This window comes from Caretta caretta, chromosome 17 (assembly GCF_965140235.1).
Source record: "Caretta caretta isolate rCarCar2 chromosome 17, rCarCar1.hap1, whole genome shotgun sequence".
NCBI classification, from domain to species: Eukaryota; Metazoa; Chordata; order Testudines; family Cheloniidae; genus Caretta; species Caretta caretta.
The window spans coordinates 7083168-7103002 of record NC_134222.1 but is presented as its reverse complement, the minus strand read 5'-3'; the positions used below and the strand labels follow the sequence as shown (position 1 = coordinate 7103002).

General features: G+C 38.1%; 1 protein-coding gene across 3 annotated transcripts in view; it reads right to left on the bottom strand.

Moving 5' to 3' along the window:
- Window positions 1-19835, bottom strand: part of USP32 (ubiquitin specific peptidase 32) — a 153210-nt gene that overhangs the window by 19025 nt on the left and 114350 nt on the right. For 2 of the 3 annotated variants that reach the window (XM_048824508.2, XM_048824511.2), the window contains exons 15-26: window positions 19557-19697; window positions 16020-16179; window positions 13382-13536; window positions 10878-10959; window positions 8086-8160; window positions 7217-7355; window positions 6136-6241; window positions 5061-5234; window positions 3155-3329; window positions 2223-2374; window positions 1525-1636; window positions 523-734 (exon numbers count right to left, since the gene is read on the bottom strand). In XM_048824508.2, coding sequence (XP_048680465.1) covers window positions 523-734; window positions 1525-1636; window positions 2223-2374; window positions 3155-3329; window positions 5061-5234; window positions 6136-6241; window positions 7217-7355; window positions 8086-8160; window positions 10878-10959; window positions 13382-13536; window positions 16020-16179; window positions 19557-19697 — 1683 coding nt within the window. The remainder of the gene's footprint in view (window positions 1-522; window positions 735-1524; window positions 1637-2222; window positions 2375-3154; window positions 3330-5060; window positions 5235-6135; window positions 6242-7216; window positions 7356-8085; window positions 8161-10877; window positions 10960-13381; window positions 13537-16019; window positions 16180-19556; window positions 19698-19835) is intronic. The other variant, XM_048824509.2, reaches the window with a different exon arrangement.

Sequence of the window (19835 nt, the reverse complement as noted above, 5' to 3'; positions counted from 1 at the left end):
CGTGACATTTATAGTTTAACTTGACTACAGATGCATTTACAAAGAGCAGTTGACACTAATAAAATGACCTGCAAATGTACCATATGCCTTAGCTCTATACTGGCTCTGTAAAGGAGATTATGCAGCTCCAGGTAAAGGGAAAGAAAAGAGTTTCAAGTAGCTTCTCAAATCAGATTTCTTCTGATCAGAGTGGATGCCTGAAAGCAAGATAGATTAGACTACAATGAACAGTCAAAAATGCGTCTTAGCACTAAGGAAATATGCTAAGAGTCTCCGAGGAAAGTAAAACCCCTACATTAGACATGGTGGCTAAACTTTCAAAGGAAAGCATAACACATGCTCATACAACTTCACATGTATGCCTACATAACAGGTGATTGTGCAGATAAATGGGTACTTGTGTGCCCTTCCTAGGACTGCAAATATACATTCATTCATCACAGCTTCATCCAAAAAAAAAAATCACTGCCTTTTACAAGTAGCCTACACCACACATTTGCAACTAGTGCAGAATATACTAACCATTTTTCTGTGGACTGCAATGATGTAGCCTATAAATGGACTATCAGAAAGCAAGGACATATGACCATTCATCATCCCATTGGCAAGGTTATTCTCTGTTCCACATGGCACTACAGTATTTGGCATTCCATTTGGAATTAGTGTTGGTCTGGGGAAATCCCCATTCATCATTATGTTGAGCATTCCATTAGCTGATGGCCCAGTGGAGAAATCTGAATTTAAGTACAAACACATGGTTACTGAATTATGATACTTGCACCATTAATATTTGTGAACTATGAATCAGCTGCTTTGGCTACAAATCAATCTGCTCAAACTTGCTTGTTAAATGCTATCTTATATAGAAGTGACCCATGTCATTTACTGAATGCCAGGAATCTACACTCCAAAGTATACACGGACCACAGACAAACATTCACATCTATCCCTTAATACCACCACTTCAAAAACAATTAAGTCTTTGAGAAGCAGATGTAGCCAGCCCCAGTCGCAATATACATCCCACTGTTAGCAGCGTGTCTACTGCTCAAAACAGAAGAATGAATCAGATTCTGTTCCCAGCTTTGCCAAAGATTCACTAGGTGACCTTCAGCAAATCATTTCTCTGTGCCTCCGTTATGCTCATTTTAAAATGGGTAAATTTAAGATTATGATCTGTTGTGAAGTTTAAATCAATGTTTATAAAGCGTACTGAAGTCCTTGGATAAAACACATAACACAGATATTATTGTCCCAGTATTGATGCCAAATCTAATTATAAATACACAATTAGCAACAGCAACCAGAACTTGTAACAGTGTTTTGTTTTGTTTTTTAAACATTTCCTGTTCCATCCGACTGAGTGTATGAAATATTCTTCCCTTCCTCCAAACCATACTTTTTCTTTAGCCTTATCTCTTTCCCCATTATAAAGTTGGATTTTTTCTGTACCTCGCCATCTATACCTGATCAATACTCTTGGATCAATTTAAACAAAGAGGAAAATGAATAATTTTGTTTTACCTGTTTGCACAGGACTAGACGCTGACGTGGGGGATCCTGGGACCGGTATCTCAAATGCACACAAAAACCCACTCACTGATAACCGAACCTTCTGGTTGTCTTGAGGAAAGTTCTGTGGAGAAAAACAGAATAAAAGGAATAATAGTATAATATAACAGCATTTAGTATTTTCCACTGTGATCCTGCATATATTTATTGTTGAAAATATTTTGTGATGGCAGACTTGGGTTTAAAGCATATACATTTTATTTAGAATTAATAGGTTATTTCTCATCAGGCTTCCGCCCTAAAATATTTGGTAGCGTTTCAACACATTACATCACTGCTTGTCTTTGAGTTAGGCCCGGTCAAAATGAGAAAGTTGTATCATTTTATCTAAAAATGTGATTTTGAAGTCACTTTAGTTTAACTGGTGCAAATAACTTTGCTTTGGTCTGGTTCTAGAGTGGTTTATTTGGATTCAGCTTAAACCAATTCTAAATTAACCCTGGTTTAAACCAAAATAAAAGCGTTCACATGGACTCACACCATTTAAACTAAATTGATTTAAAAATCACATCTTTAATTAAACTGGTGCAGTGTTCATGTAGACAAGATCTTATGTTGAAGATATGAAGGAATTTTAGTATGTTGATGTACAAGCTTCAGTAATTACTCTAAGTACTGAAAGGATGCTGGTATCGATGAAAGCATGTTACCTTTATATTAGAGCTATGTACTTCTGCAAGAAGAATCTGTTCTGGTTTTAGCCCACAAAGTTCACTTAGCTGCTTTTTTAAACCTGTATACTTTTCATCCATGTTCAGTCTGAGCCCATATCGAACAGGGGTGGTACCATCTAATTTAATTACTTTAAGAGAAAGAAACACACTTTAGTCAGCAAAATGGCAGTGTTTTTGTGAGAATAATACAGGTCACATGTCTCATTTATTAAAAAACTATTGTTTCTTCCATTTTAAGACTTGATCTTTTCATTGACTACCAGACACTTTTCTAGCATTTCCAAGACAAAAGAAGGTCTTAATACTGGACAAGAGAACCTTCATTACCTGCTTAAGTGTGGGAGCAGCAGTTAGTGTTTAAAAAACAAAACAAAAAACAAACAAAAAAAACCCTTATGTCTTTTTTTTTCAATGTCTTAAGATCCAAGCATGAAAAATTATTTTTCTTCAGTAAAAGGTTTGAAGATCCCGGTACAATTCTGCACTGGGCAGACTCTCAAAAACTATCTGTATAATCAAATTGCTACTGACCTGAAAGCGGTCTAGAAGGCCTCAAATGCTGAATATTACACACTTTAGGCATCAAATCTTTTAGTTGAGACAAAAGAGATGGCAGCACCTGAACTATGCTCACTGCTATGTAAATATTTGACAGCTAAATCATTTTTTTTGTTCTAGTGTAAATGAAGCCCACTGAAATTAGGTAGCTTTTAGTAGTGTAAAAGGGCACATTTATGCTACAATATTTTACCTCAATTCCAAGAAAGGTCCAGATGCATTAGTGCTAAGTACCAGTGTAGACAGGACTCTTACCACTGTGCCCTGAAAACCTCTTCTGCATCACTGCTGGAACGTGAGTATGTTTTAGGACAGGCAAGACTAGAGTGATTTAAATTTGGACTACCCACCTGTAATTTCTAAGTGCATGTAGCTATCCATTGGAAGAGGCAAGGATAAAAAATTAAAAGGGTCAAATCGAACACTTATGTGCCCACATGTTTTGCATTTTACTTGGGACCTTAGCTGCCCATGAAACAAATCCACTACGATTGATCTGTTTCTTCTCAGATGATTTTCCCAGGCCTGAAACAAAGTGTAAAGTAAGTTAGAAATGTAGCACAATTGCTTGGACTTGGTAGAGGGAAGTGTGTTACAAGATTCCAAGATATTTATAAAAATATGGTGCTAATATATGCTGTACTATAAGTTATTTGACCAGTGTTGTAAACAAGCAGGAAACAATTTAGTTTCAACATGAGAAAAACATTTGTGATTTAGGACAATCAGCCAGGGTTACAGATTCTTTAAGTAGCTCTCGACACAATCACTGGGTATCTTTTCAAGTTTTGCTATACATTGCTTCTGAAAAAATGACTTCCTTAAGATGACATTGTGAGGTTCCACATTTTTGTTCTCATAATTTTTAGGTCAAATTTACTCCGTTTACCAGTAACAGTGATTTTTCTAGCTGCCTTCAAATACAACGTAATCTATGAAAAATTCAAGCTGTATTTATTCTGCCACTATTATCATTTGTCACTGATAATAAATATTCTGCTATTTCAATTTAGTGATCAATTTTTTTTAAAGGTATGAGGCAGAATAGAATCCAGCTTGCTCTTCCACAGATCTACAAGAGTAAAAATCTATCTGTGTAAGACAAAGAGAGAAGGTTCAGATACAAAGGGAGAAGACTGGCTGAACAGAAAGGTGACATTTGTACAAAGTCAGTTTTCTATTAATGCAATTTAAGAGATGTTATGCTTACTGAAATACCAGTATATTAATGGAAAGCCTGCTTGAATCCAGTCCAAAACATCCTTCTAAAGTGTTTCTACGGATACACATAACACATCGTGTATCTACATAACATCAATAAAGTTTGGTAAGTTAAGAAAAAAGGGGAGAGTCTCATTAACTTTTACTCAGCATCCATGTGACAGAGATCAATAGCTAGAATTTAAGGATCTATCCTACAAAAATATTTATTCCCAGCATTTACAGTTTCTACTGATCCAAATACGATCCTATGTTCAGTTCAGAGGTAAACACTGTACAGATCCAGTATGTAACAAAAGAAAACGCAACAGTATTATAATGGAAAATGTAACCTTTAACCTTACTGACAAAATAGAAAGCCAATATCACAAAAAAAGGTGTATTTACCAAACTACTAAGAAACCATGTCTAACTACCAGAAATACCATAAAATCCACAGATATAATCTGGCTTTCATTTTAGAGTGCTTGGCTTCATATATATTTCAACTTGCATGAAATCTGAAATTTGAGGGCATATCGCAGACTCCAGAAAGCGAAAGCCAATAAATATGACCAATGCAAAGGTCATGATTCAGAATGAATTACTGTTTACAAAAAATATACTTTTGCAATGTTAGATAATGTTACGTTGCAAGGTAATATTTATTTTAACCTTTTATGGCAGAATCAAGCATCCACAACAAATTTCCTTTTAACCCCACTCAGAGGTGGACAGGTAAAACTCTTTATGCCATGGGCAAAATATTTCAGAAATTGTCAAACTGTCCTGCCGTTCTACTGAGTCTACAAACATTCACACACAACGTGCTTCAGCGAGGTCATACAATTGCATGGGTCTTGCTGAAATTAACAGATAAAATCATCACCACTTGCTAAAAGTATTGTGAGGAATCCTATATTGTATTTCAGTTGGATTAAATATTGCTTTAAAAAAAAAAATCTGTATTTCACTGGTTCTAGAGTGCTGTCAGAAACCTGTGTGTCAGTGCAGATTCTACTGGCCGAGTGTCAATAACTTCCAGTTCAGACACACCTCTGCTGCTACCTCCCAATCGGGTCGACCGTCACTATCTTTCAGTTCTACATATGGCTTATCGTGAACTCTGTTCAGATCCTCATGAAGACCATCCAGAAGAAAAGCCAGAAGCTCCTGCGAGTCCTGCTGCTGGAAACCATTAAATCTTGGAGCATATTTTGCTATCGTCCACTATATAAAAAAAGAGTAAAAACCAAGAAGTTATTTGATAATAAATCACAGAAACCTTTACTTATAACAACAAATTAACCTAGTGAAGATGTATGATGGTGACCAGTGTAATAAACTACATTTTTAAGTGTTAAAGATGACCACATAAGTTTCCAGGGTCAGAGCGAGGCCAATTGTGAGTTGTGAAAGGTCTTTCATCTCTAATTAAAGAGAAATAAAGGACCGTGTTGTCAGCCTGATGTGCACATAAACCAGAACCCGCATTAACATTAGTGACTGTTCTGAATCTACGACTTCTGCACTGGATTATGACATACCCCACAAAAAGGGTATTACAATGATTATCGTCATGTGTCATATTCATGACATACCTATATGTGCTTGTGTGACACATCCTAAATTGTAATTTAATCTCATAAGAGATTTCTAAATTAAAATTCCTTTAGGTGGGTATCAAACAGTACACTAAATATTCAAAATCCCTTCCAGTCCTACATTTATACAATTCTATTTCTCCAAAGACTGCAAGTAAAATTCACTACTGGTATAAACTACCTACATCACAGACACTTATAAGCTGCACACCTAAGAAAAATATGAATCTTCTCTCAAACTGTCAATACAGAAACACTGATGGTAGTATATTTATTGAATGGACTAAAGTTTTGAAGGCTATATTTACCACAGCCAAGTGGTAAAGAAATGTTTTAATGGTTAAGTTCAAAGCAAATATGACCATTAAACATGCTGAAGTATCGTTAAGGAAACTTTTCAAGATTATGAAATAGACAACATCAAAAAGCAGAAAAGGAAAATACATTTGTAATTTTTTTGGACAGTAAAATGTTTGTAATTGCACACCACTTTGCTACCTATAAATAAGGGCACATTAAATCCTTACCCGTAGTTTTAATGGAGCTATGTTCTTTTGAGTTCCACTCCATAGTTCCTGAACCAAATCCCCATAGCACTTGGCCATATGTCCTTTCATTCCTATTGGATTTGTCCTAGAATTCATAAAGTGTATTCATTGATGTTTAAATAAAATGAGCGCTTACAAAGCATGGTGGAGGAAAGTGTTTCAGGGTAGCTAGTATTGGTTTATCTCATGCAGCAACAGAAGTCTTCCTTTTTAGGTATGTCTACTCTAGTGCCTGTTACCGGGGTGCTATTTCAGATTTGGGGGGGTGGGGCGCAACTTTCATCACGATTCCAGGGGCTACTTAGGCACCTGAAAACTCTAGGTTTTTTTCCCCCCAGATAAAGGGGAAAGGGGCTCAACCAAAAATTATAACCCAGGGGCGGAGGGGGGCCTCAGCTCAAAAATTTGAAAACTTCTCAGGGTGCAGGCAGGGGTTAGCTAGGAGCTGTGTGCCGGGAGGGGTGGGGCTCAGGGAGAGGGGTAGCTAGGGGCTGAGTGCAAGCAGCGGGAAGTTCAGCATGCAGGCAGGGGGGTAGCTCAGAGTGAAGGCAGGGGCTGTGTGTGGGTATGCTGCTGCGGGGGGTTTGCTGTTGTGGGGCCAGCCATGCACTCAGTTTCTAGTTGGCACAGTGGGGGCAGCTCTGCAGGGTAGGGGAAGGGGTGCACTCTGCCTGCCCAGGTACATGATGGCTTGGGGGAGGAGGACACATCAACATGAGCCCATGCCCGGCTCTGTGCAGCAGATCAGGAGGCAGGTGCCCAGTCCTCAGCAGCGCTGCCAGTGGTGACTCCATGGCAGGGGGCAGCACAGAGGAGCAGGGCAAGGAGGGGGAGCATTTCCCTCCTGCTGGGAACTGCACCCAAATATTGTGAAGGACTCAAGGAGGGGCAGGTCCCCCCACCCTCTGCCCACCCTAAATGGCACCCCTGGCCTGTTGGGAAGTTGAGTGCTTATAATATTGTGATTGAAAGGACATAGTCATGCTGCCCACTTTTGAAGGCAAAAAGAATTTTAAAGGGTTAAAACATTTAAATGCCAAAGGTCTCACATACGCATTACCTGTTGAGTTCATAAAGATGTTTTCCTGAGATGAAATACCGTGTTAGAGGTTGTGTGTTACTGACACACTGGATACTAGAATTCATGAAACATGTATTACCCAGATTACTTAATCCAGTGGCACCCTTTTCAGTAGGAACTGAGGGAAAAGAGGTACAGTTATTTAACATGATATATTTTAAACACATAAGAAATAGAAGAAAAATTAATCAACGGTGAGATTTCACTAGAAGATTACAACCTCCCTCACCCTGCCCCCAATTACAAGATGTCAGTTAATGTGAAGACAACAGACCTCTGAGATAATAAGTGCCCTAAATTTTCATTGAAGTCAACAGAAATTGAGGGTGTCTGGCAACTTGCTAGAATTAGCCCCATTATAAACCACGGAAAAGATACTGGTAATCAGTGTAATCCATGTTGTTTCTGCATCAGTAAGTAAATGATTTTCCTATTCTGCAGTAGCATTACCATATCATTGTCATTTTTTGTTGTGTTATTCTTGTTCAATAATACCGAAGTCTTCCTTCAATTTAAAAAAACGTAATACACAGAAATATGCAAGTCTTAGACTATAAACGAGGTGAAAAGGAAGCAACTGATTTTTCCAAAAACTGTTAATCCAATTTCAAATTTAGCTGTATTCAGAGTTTGCTGAATGTTGCAGGACTTGATTACCTCTGAATTCAACCCCCAACACTTTTAGGAGCTAAATCTACAACACAGAACAAAACAAATAGAATAGTTCTAACATGTCTGCACCACTACTTTCAATCTTTATGTTAAAAACAAAATGGTTCCACAAACCAGAATATTTTATTGGGTTTTTTTTCCCTATCATACTTGTGTTACTGCACTTGAACACTTACCTTTATGTCTGTCTATTTTACTACTGTTTGCTATAAATGACATCTCCTCTGGCCAGCTCATGTCTTTGTTTCGAACTAGAAAGCAACACAGTAAAACAAGTTTTATTTTTACCTACTCCAGAGAGCTGAGCATGTAGTTAAAGTGATTTCACTCATTTCCAACTGTTTATTAAAATGTAAAAATTGGTTTATTATTTCAAGTTAGTATTCATTCTCAATTTTGTTTTTACTTTATTAACCATACATAAAGACTCCATTGGTAATCTTGAGATTTCTTTCCCATTGTAAAAGCCAATTTTCAGGGTTTATTGACTTAATATTGTAAATGGCATCAGATAATTAGATAGATAGATTATAGATCCAGATGCAATATCTTTCTCTTTAACAGCAAGATAACTTTTAATTACAAAAAGAACAGGGGTACTTGTGGCACCTTAGAGACTAACAAATTTATTAGAGCATAAGATACAGCCCACTTCATCCTATGCATCCAATGAAGTGGGCTGTAGCCCAAGAAAGCTTATGCTCCAATAAATTTGTTAGTCTCTAAGGTGCCACAAGTACTCCTGTTCTTTTTGCAGATCCAGACTAACATGCCTGCTACTCTGAAACCTTTTAATTACAAAGGGACAATAGATTCAAATGTATTTAGATATCAGCATGAGGGGAAATTATGACATGAAACCATGCCTCAAGGAGAGAGCAAGATTTAATGTGGTAACTTATTCATCAAGTATTCATCAAATTTTACGCCAGAAAACTCCACATTCATACCCAAAAGTAAGTTAAACGTGCACAGAGGGTATGTCTACACTGTAATTAGACACCCACAGCTGGCCTGTGCCAGCTGACTTGGGCTCAGGGGCTGTTTTATTGCAGTGTAGACTTCCAGGCTTGGGCTGGAGGCCAAGCTCTAGGACCCTGTGAGATGGGAGAGTCTCCGAGCTTGGAAGTCTACACTAGAATGAAACAGCCCCATTGCCTGAGCACCAGGAGCCGGGCCAGCCAGGAGTTATCTGCACTGTAGACATATCCAAAAAGTGTAACAGCTCTATCATTATTTTTGTTCAAAAGTTTATTTTTAAAAAGATTTTTGTGACATTATAATCAGTACAAATGCAAGGCTTGAGGCCAATGGCAGTGTGGATTAAGTTTGTACTTAATATATTCCCAAATGTAAGGGGGAAGCTCAAAAGTCTGGCATTAAATTAGCTGAAAGGTCACAAATCTATATACCTTTCTGCCATTGACAAAGGTCCACTCCTTTTTAACTGCTGTTTCCAGTAGTGGTTAGTGTGATGCTGGCAGACCAGGTGCCAGCTCATGCCAATGCCCCAAGGCCTTACTAAAGATTGAAAATGCATAGCTGGAAACCAGTCTGGCTCACCTGTTTGTTAGTATTGTTAAAACAGGAATTAGTTTTGGAGATGTTTTTAGTGTTTGGACTTTATGAAATGCTTGAGATGCATTAATCTCACTTATAGTATTTGTATCGCATGTTATAAGGTGATATTTAAGTGTTTGTTCTGTAACTATAAAAGTGTCTGCAAAGAAACTGGAAACTCCCACAGTCAGGACAGAAGCATTACCAGGTGTGAAATACTAATTAATAACAAGAGGTGTCATCTCCTGCCCAACAAAAAGGCGGTCTATGGACACCAGGCAAACCATTGTGGAACATCAATGGACAAAAGACTGTTGATTGCTCTCCCCACACCCATGAAGCGGGGACATGCACAAACACTCATCCCATCACAGCTTGAAATGTGGGGGAAAGGAAATGAAAATCCCTGTCAAAAAGCAATGGTCATCACAGGCTGGCTGGAACTTGAAGAAGGCAGTATTTCTAAGCATAAGCAAGAGATTTCCCAAGCTGCCTAGCTTGTTTTAGTCCTAAAGGACATCTAGAGCTTGCACATTACAGTAGCTTCTATTACCTTTTGAAACCCAAGACTAACTCATTTGTGTGTATGCTTACCTGCTTTAATCTTGTAAATAACTCATTTCCTTTTTCTAGTTCATAAATCTTTAGTTAGTTTACTACAGGATTGGTTACAATCTTTGGTGAGAGATCTAAGGTACAACTGACCCGGGGTAAGTGACTAGTCCGTTGAGACTGGGTGTAACTGGAATATTGTTTTGATTTTTGGTGTAAGGGACTATCTATCACAAAAGCAGGCATCTGGGTGGCAAGTTAGACCAGAGTACCCAAGGAGACCGTCTGTGACTCCATATTAAGGTTGTTAAAGTGCTTGTGGAGCTCACACTTCATACTTGGTCAGTGAAATCTAAAAATTGGGGTTTGTGCCTTCGTTTGTAACAGTCAGCCCGGAGTCTGGCATACACGTTCGTGAGCCACCCCAGACAGCTTGACACCCAAAACGTGCCAGGTGCTTTTGAAAGACAGAAGACGACACGATGCCTGCCCCCCAAAAGTTTAAAACCTCACCCATTAGGGACTGAAACATGCAGTGCCATTTCATGATCTGCTGCTTTCTAAATATGTTGAAGTATCACAGAGTGCATTCTTGCAAACCTTTGTAAATAAAAGCTTTTCTGTGTTTTTTCAGGAGGAGGTGGTGTTGGAGAGGCTGCTTTGCTCTTAATTAGTACTGTAAGCATTGTGGACCGTTCCTGAGATTTTCTTTGTAAACCAATAATTATATAAGGGATGTATAAGTTTTGTTCCCAAAGCACGGCATATGTTTGACATAGAAAAATTACATATGTCTAAAATATCTCTGTTGATCTTAATGCAGAAACTAATAAATCTTCATTATCCATTTTTATACCTTCTATTACTAAGTGCTGCTCATCTTGGATTTTCAGGTATTCTAACATATGATCCTCATCATCCAGAAGAGTAAGATAGTTCTGCAAAGAAAAAATTACTGTTTATTTCTTGTTTTTAAAAAAATTCTGAAGCTATTTTAAATTTTAATCTTAAAGTAACAGGACTCAAAGAGTATTAGTCATTTCAGGACATACATTGGTTACCAGCTCCCTACTTGCATACGTTAATTAAACAGAGCTACTTACTTGCATCTCCAAAAGTATCCACTGGCTTTTTAGATAAAACTTAAAAGGTATGTATGGTTTTTCCTTATAATGAGGATAGTGGCATATTGGATGAAACACTAGCTAATTCATAATCAAGAGTAGGTTTTAAGAGACATCGGCAAAAACAACATGGCCTACGAAAAAGCAAAGCAGGAAACAACGATATCTAGCTAAGGTAAATTATTTCAAATTCCAAGTTGTAATCAAATGTGTTTTTCACAAATGCCTATGGGATTTAAGAGAACATCATTGACCATGAATGGCCCCAGTGCTCTTAAATCCTTTCAGCACTTTTCAAAATCTTCCCCTACAGTAACTATTCACTGGCTTCCTAGAGCTGATTTGACTTCAATATGTGGTCTCAGAAGTTTTATCATCTTCCATCCTCTCCTCCTTATTAGGACATAGGGAATCTCCATTTATAGATCCTCTCCTAAGGGATGTCCGAACCACGTGCTCTGTCGACTTTCCCTCAGGCACCTGTCAGCTTTCCCCGCAGTAAGTAAATAGGTGTGTAGGTAAATTCTAAGGATACACTCTGGCAGCATTGACTTATACAGTCTCTTATTTAGGAAAATCTTTTTTCTTTTGACTATGAGCTATTATATTATGCTGTTTAAGCAAAGAAATATTAATCTATTACATTCTGACTCCCCCTCTATTTTTATCTTCGTTAGTTATCTGTGATTTACAAAATAGGACCAGCATGACGCACATTTGGTTTTGGTCTGCTTTTATTTTTTCCAGTGAAATCTGTAGAAAAGCCACATAAGCAGATTAAACATTTAGGATGTTATTCAGGAAAAAAAGGAGTTCTCTTTTTTTAAATGGTAGTCTCCAAATTTTGGGTTGGCTTGATTGCTATGTGAAATGTGGCAACAGGCAATAAGCCCACAAATAATTCCTTTTTCAGACACTCACTTGAGATACCAAGTGACAAACAGCCACTTTTCGCCAAAGAAACAATTCTATTCTTCTGCCTAGTCCACAGTTTTAAGTTAATGGACAAATACTACACAAAAACTAATGAAGGTACTTCTCTCCAATCAGAATAAATAATAAATTAATAAATATCAGTGCAGAAATGCTGTATACACCATTAGGCATAGTAGTTAATTTCATGGGACAACATTTCTTATGGTGACTGTCATGGTTTCTTCTTTTCCTCATAAGCATACAGCTACATGAGAATCTCCATATCTAACATCACTTCCTATGAAAGCAATTGTAGTGTGTGACGGTAGGTCCATTTGGGGAGACACAGTTCTAGTGCAAATGGCCAGTGTGGACTTTTCTACATTATAAAACTTCAATATGTTTGGACACAGCTGTGAAGAATTGAGTTCCCTGACATGATGGTTACAATAAATTTGCAGACACTGTAGATCAGGGCAAACCATGTTCCTCATCACATCAACTATTCCAGGGGTTCTCAAACTGCAGGTCGGGATCCCTCAAGGGGTCACAAGGCTATTACATGGAGAGTTGTGAACTGATAGCCTCAACCCCAAACCCGCTTTGCCTCCAGCATTTATAATGGTGTTAAATATATTAAAAAAGTGTTTTTAATTTATAAGGGGTGGGGGTCGCACTCAGAGGCTTGCTATGTGAAAGGGGTCACCAGTGCTAAAGTTTGAGAACCACTGAACTATTGTAATTCTTCACTGACATATTCTAACAGCAACGTTCTACAAGGCAGTATTTTCCCTTTACTATCGACACTTGTGTATATTATGCTTTGTATATTAAAATAATTTAAAATGTAAACACATGAAGAAAGAATGGTTCCTGGACGGCTGCTGACATATTGAAACTGACAGCCTACATGTAACAGGCCGCACTGAAGGAAACACATTTTTTAATCTACCTTTAAAGTGGGTGCTATGATGCTACAAATTAGCTCTAAAAATTCAACAGAAGAGGGCTGAGTTGTAATCACATCAGAAAGAAAACCAGGATATATGTAAATTAACATCAGTCTTACAAAGAAAAATTTGCCACATTCTTCACCAAGCAAATCTAAAGATTCCAATTTCACAGCTGGGAGCACATATGAAAACTAACATGCAGGTGGTGGGTCAAAGTCTTTAGTGTCACAACCATTCTGGCCCAAAATTTTCAGACCAAAGTGTGTAAATAGCAGCTACAGCACATGCATCTCTGAATTTGTGTGTTTAGCAGTTTTCTGAAGAGTGAAGATATACACAGCATTTAAAGTCCTTAAAGGTTAAGTTACCTCACTATTGTATAACCACAGCCGCATATCCTCCTCTTTTATACGTAGCCTCTGGGACAGATATTCATGTATCTCTTTAATAGTCTGCATTCGACTAAAGCAGCCTGTATAAGCCAACACTCGTTTTAAAGGAGCACTGGGAGAAGGTACATTCCCTGTATCACAATCACAAGAAAAAGGCCAAGATGTTCATAACACACATCTGTACATACAGCAACAGGCAGATGAGTTTAATAAGGTTATTCTACAATATACACATTCAAATAAATGCATTTTGTGAAAAAGGAGTACACAGAGCTACTTATGTTATGGTGTTAATACGGGCCATATTGCAATCTTAATAAATCTTAACCCTTGGTCAACTTGCCACACAAACACCCAGTATAACTTTGCTAACTTCCATTACCATATTACCATAAGCAGCAACCCTCCCTCCCTGCTTGCTAATAGCAGGGCATTCTAGAGAGGCTGTCCTCGGCAAGACTTCATTACTTTTACAAAATATACGACAGCAATTACCACCATACTATGAAGTAGCAGAACTGATCTGATCTGTTTCTTTAGAAGACAAGATATGGAAGGCAAGAGGTAGAGGTTTTCTTTTGTTTTCTAATTAAACTAAAAAAAATTCCTTCATGAAACCTACTCTTAGAAAGCATGTTATATGTAAAGGAAAAAGGTGAAAAAATCAGTTTCACTGTTCTTTTCTGGGACTTCACTGCACCTCTTCACTGCACCTCTTCTACGGAGATGAATGTTGATCTGTGAAGATTAAATCAGTCTGGAAGCTCAGAACAGGATTACTCTCTCACAGACACGGGCTGCATAACACATTTTGGGAAGATGGCCGAGGAATTCAACACAGTTTCTCAAGATTCACTCAGATATGTCTGCAAAACTAAACTGACTTTGTCAAGTCAAGAATGTCATTATTGGCAGGATTCAATATATGTAGCTCATCTTCGGATAATGTACTTGCAAATATTGGGTTTGAAAAAATGAGACCAATATGACCTTTTTCTATTTTTCTGGGGCTTTTTCCAGTTTAAAATTAAAACGTTTTTCCTTCAGTGCACACCCTGACCGAACAGCTGCATTACTTTAAATAAACCGAAGGAGCAGTATAGTTACAGTTCAGTTGTAAGAAGATTAAAAGAACCCAATATACAGCATTATGATACGGAATGCCACTACATACTACGGCACCGAAGAGCAAAACTAAATCACAATCATTTTATAAATCAGCAAAGCATCTGTTTTACCATAAAATACCAAGCAAAGGACTACAATTTTTTAAAAACACAAAAAAGCATTCTCTGCAATTAAAGGTGAGGGGATTAGTTGTAAGATTACAGCAAGAAAGCATATTTGAAAAAATTCGAAGATTAATATTTGATTCAACAAATAATTAGTGCAGAGCAAAATAATTCCAAATCAAGATTAAATTTGGCATATCAGAAGAACCGATGTATTTGAATTAGAAATGTTTAGGTACCAAACAAAGCAGTTTCCATTATATAAAATTAAGTAGTAAAAAATGTTTTTGGATACTAGGCGGTTTCTATAGCGCAACTTGATCAAGCAGGCAGCCACTAATTATACAATAATTTTGGGATTGTAACATTACCGTATTTTGCAGGATTTGTCAAAGCCGTGAAAAATCGAGCATCTGCATGAGTTTTAAATAGACACTGACTAAAAGGTCAATGTCCTTCCAGGTTCTGATTTCCAGTGATCAGTTCTGCTGGCATTTCTGCATGCACTAATACACATGTGCATGCAAATCTCAATTTGTGCGTCTCCTGCCTCGCGGCATGCCAACACTGGAGATTTGCTCAGACACAAATTGTAGGAGTTAGGTATGCAATTGCGTATACAAACCTGATAATTGAAAATCAGACCTCTATCATGCCTTCTCAACCTGTCTGTAAAATATTATGAAACTAAAGGCCTACACACTTAGGGTCCAGGACCAGTGTAAGCTTAAAATGAGAATAGAGATTGCAATTATGGGGTGTTAGCTGAAATCTAGATTTTCCACTAATCTTACCTGTATGTATTTTCATCCTCTTGCACAAATGCAGCCTTTGTTTGCAAACTGTATCAAGTAAAAGACTTCATATTTCACTTGCCCTATCACTTCTTATCAAGTATTAAATATGAGTGTTCGAGACTAATTAACTGGTTAACTCAGAACCACTCAATTCACTGTTAAGTGTGAACCAGCAGCTGGATGAACACCGCTGATTTATTACAATATAGTATTGTATGTTAGGGGACTACCTAAAATAAATTCAGATATAAATATTCTATAACTACACAGATTGCAGACAAGGAAAATAAGATTGTCTTCCCCAACTGTTTGTTTTAAGCAGTGCTCATTGCCTCACTCTCACATCACCAATCTGAAATGTGTTTAATAACTACGCAAGTGAACTCACTTAAAAACTGAAAATGCCCCTAGTCTCTCCTCTTTGTACAAGATCTTGATAAAAGAGCTTTAAGTTTTACCAGTCACTCATTCTGCTTTACAATCGATTAAAAGATGTATAAGCACAGTGGCAGCAAGCTTTTATTGACCTGGGTCTCGCTTTTTTAGAAACTGCGCAGTTGTGTTCTTGCTGCATTCTTACGTTACCTCTAGGTAAATGATGGGGAAACATTCTCAGGCTCATCATACCCATATTCACCCAGATGTTTGATTGCTGTGTTCGAGTGGCAGGTTGCTGTCTCAGAAAGAGCAGATAGCGAGGAAATAACTCTAGCTCAGCGACGCCAGTTTTGCTGTTTTTGATCACCTAATGAAGACATTTAAAGAAAATTTCAGAGACTTCCCTTCTGAGTCTTCAGGAAGTCCCAAAATGAACCTCTGTAGGGGGCAGAGGCCTGGGAGATCAAAGTACCATACTGAAAATGTACCAGATAAGAATGGACTTTTGGGACAATATGTCTTCAGTTAATTTCCTGGGGAGGTTAATGCAAAAACCCAGCCTTTGGAAGCTACTCCCTGAGAACCGGGTCACTGTCTGCTGATTACCAGTTTCCTACAGATGAGATAAAAGGCTCAAGCGATACAAAGAAACAGGTGAACTGACCAGCTTGGGTTCTGGCTCTGAATCTGAGACAGTTATGAACTTGAAAAATCCAGTTGTCGGTTTTGAAGAACTGTCACCAACCAGAGCCTGAGATGAGCTCTGGGGGTGACCTCTGCTGAAGCTTTTTCGCATGTGTGTAGGTTCTTTTATTGTTTTAATATGTTTTCAACTTAAGAATAAATGTGCTTGGTTAGAAGCAGTGTGTTAACTTGTAACTGCAAGCAATACACTGATCACAGCTTCTTGAGAGAGCAAACCACATATGCTGGCCTTTTAGAAACTCTGGCTTGCTGGGGATATCACAGCGTAGGCAGGGAACTGTGCAGCCTTAAAGAACACCTGGACAGGAGGAAGTGAGATGAGGGTCTCTGCACAAGAGAGGTGATGGCTGGGAGCTGGAAACCTTTAAGTGGGCGCCCTCAAGCAACCACTGAGGGGGAGTGCAGGTGCAGTTACCCTGAAACCGTGACAGACGTCTCTTCTAACATTGCTCAAGTACGTTCGTTTGTGTTGTGTGTAAAATGCTGAGGCCTTTTCTAAACTACGAGAGGTGTTTGTTTCCATGGAGATCATGTGCAAGGAGGACAACAGAAGTCAGTATGGTTGTACTGTAAAATAACTGCTACCATTATAGATCAGACAACTCTATTAACTCTTACAACCAACCCTTCTCACCAGCCGTAACACTGAGTATTTAAACAAAACATCCTGAAAGAAAACAGTTTAAAAATCTGGCCAGAAACAAAACATTTAAAATACCGAGGATTATTGTACGTAGTTGCTTTCATCTAAATGGACCCCCAAATGCTATGAAGTTTACTAAATCAATTGTACGCTATACACAGTCCTTGAATTATAAGATTCTATCTGACCAGCAGGGTGAGCAATACTGAGTTCCTATGAAAGAAAGCTTCTTGAAGGACAGGTGCCACTTTAAGGCTCCAGGGCTACACAGGATTCATGTCACCCACGAAATACAGTCATCTCTGTGGCAAAACCTAGTACCGGTTAAGCAATGCACAGCAATTTTACGCAAGAGTTCAGAACCTGTAGTGACAAACAGTCCATCCAACAGAAGTGGGAGGGCAGATTTTTAGATGTGAACTTCACAGAACGATGGAATTTGGGCAGGAGACAGGTTCGCATCTCTGCTCTTGTACAACTTCTAACTCCATGGGCGTGGTGTCAATTTTATGCCTTCTACAAAAGAGGAACTACAGCAACACAATGCCCTTTCCAATGCTTTTAGCTTTAGTTTCACTGACAGTTGAGCACTTGGCTTTGAAACCCTTCCCCTTAAATTGATCTACGGAAGTATAGCCCATGTGTCTGACTAGAACTGACTTAAAGATCACTGTAAGGAACCTGTAATGTCAACAGAATTTTAAGAAAGTTTCAAATTCCTTCGAATTAATAAATCTCGCTTAATTTTTCTTGATCTTGTTTAATTAGTTTTTGATACATTCTGATTAATAATTTATGTATGCCATAGTTAAACTGCATAATACAGCTCTAACAGTATGACCTGTTAAAAGTCATTTTGTAACGCTATATATATTTACTGTGCAGTAGCTAAAGGAGACTTGTGAGACAATTGTATATTTTAACAGTAAAATATCCTCATTCACTTTTGTTTCAGAAATACTCTGGCTGTGTAACTATGGCTAAGAAATCACTCAGTAGGATAACAAGAGACGTCAACATAACCCATTTATACTCAATTCTACCTACAGTAGGCAGTTTTTGATAGCATGGGGCTGGACTTCAGGTCCCAGGAGGTCCCTTCCTGTCCCTATGTCCCTATCTACATTTGAAAGTAAAAGTGACCTTAAGATACAAGGCAGAATTTAAATTGTTTAGAAACTGCCATGTTTGAATATCGTAAATGCCACTGATATTTACAAATACATCTTTACCCTCCCGTCAGTTTAAGATTACATTTGGAAAACATTAAAAAAAAACAGGAGCACCTTGCAGAGTAAGAGACCCATTACTAACTAACTTTTTACGGCAAGTTAGTTAGTTAAAATATGCAGTAAGAATTCCATGAGCACTGATTCATCATGACACCAATTCATATAAGAAACTTTGTTGTTTTCATCTGTAGAAAGAGTATCTTCGGTTTAATTATTTATAACGCTTCTTAATAATCATACTATAGTAAGTTTGTAAAGGTAACTGACTAAGTAATGTGAAAGCTCACTACAGCCCTCCGCTATCAAGTCTTTGCTGAGAAACGGCTATGCTATCAGGCTTGATGGAAGAATGATTGGGCTTGTACATTAGGAAGAGGAAGAATTAGGACAAGTAAAATTTTCAGTGGTTGTTAATTTAGAAGAAATAGGCAATCATTGTTCTGTAAGAATAATCATTAATGGAACAAAGCAACTTCTACAATGTTAGCGGTTAACATGGCACAAAAGAAAAATAAAAGACCTGGGAGTGAACACCGGGTACAGGATCTGTTCAAAATACAAAGCATTATTTATATTGCCCCAGCACCAAATGGCTCCCGTGAGAATTCAGAGTCAGACTCTGTAACACACAAAACAGTAGCTCTTTGGGGCAGGTGCTATCTAAAAAATAGGTGTTTTTTTGCATTGGCTGGCTAACAAGGATTACAAATTCTTCAAGACAGGGGCCATGTGTTCCCATGCATTTTACAGTGCCTAGCACAGTGGGGCCTCCTAACTCCAATTAGGATTTTTTGGATGCTGTAGCAATATAAAACATCCCCAGGAGACCTAACTGTAGACAACATGGATCATGTAGAGAAGGTAGGTGGACCTTTGGAGTGAGAACAGCTTACACCCATCTCCCATTTCACACCCCCTTGAAATAACTTATGGAAAGATAATTATAGCCACAGATTGGCTGACAGAAGCAAGGTTGAAATGCAGAGAAAATCTAGAGGGAATAACACTTCAGATTAACTCTGAAACCTTTCGTTAACCAATTGACATTGTGAGACTTGCCCCAGAGGAGAAGATCGATAAGTGGATGTTTAGGCACAAAGGATTATTAGCATACATGACTCCAGAGTCTGTCCCAAATAAACAGTGGCTATATTCATTACTTACTGGTCTAGGTAATGCCAGGTTTGCCCCATACCAATGGTAAAGGGCTCTCCATACTGGTTCTGGTACCATTTTATAATCCCTCCCTTCAACCAGATGTGGAGATCGTTTTAATCGTCCGCCTTCCAGGGTTAATGATGCAGCCTTCAAACAAAAAAGGGTGGTGACAGGACTTAAATGGAGAAAATAGCCCACAGTTGCAAAGACTTCAGCTCATGAATTCTAGAACATGTTTTAATTTTTAAATATGCTAGCAAGTGGCAATTACTACCTGTCTTTCAT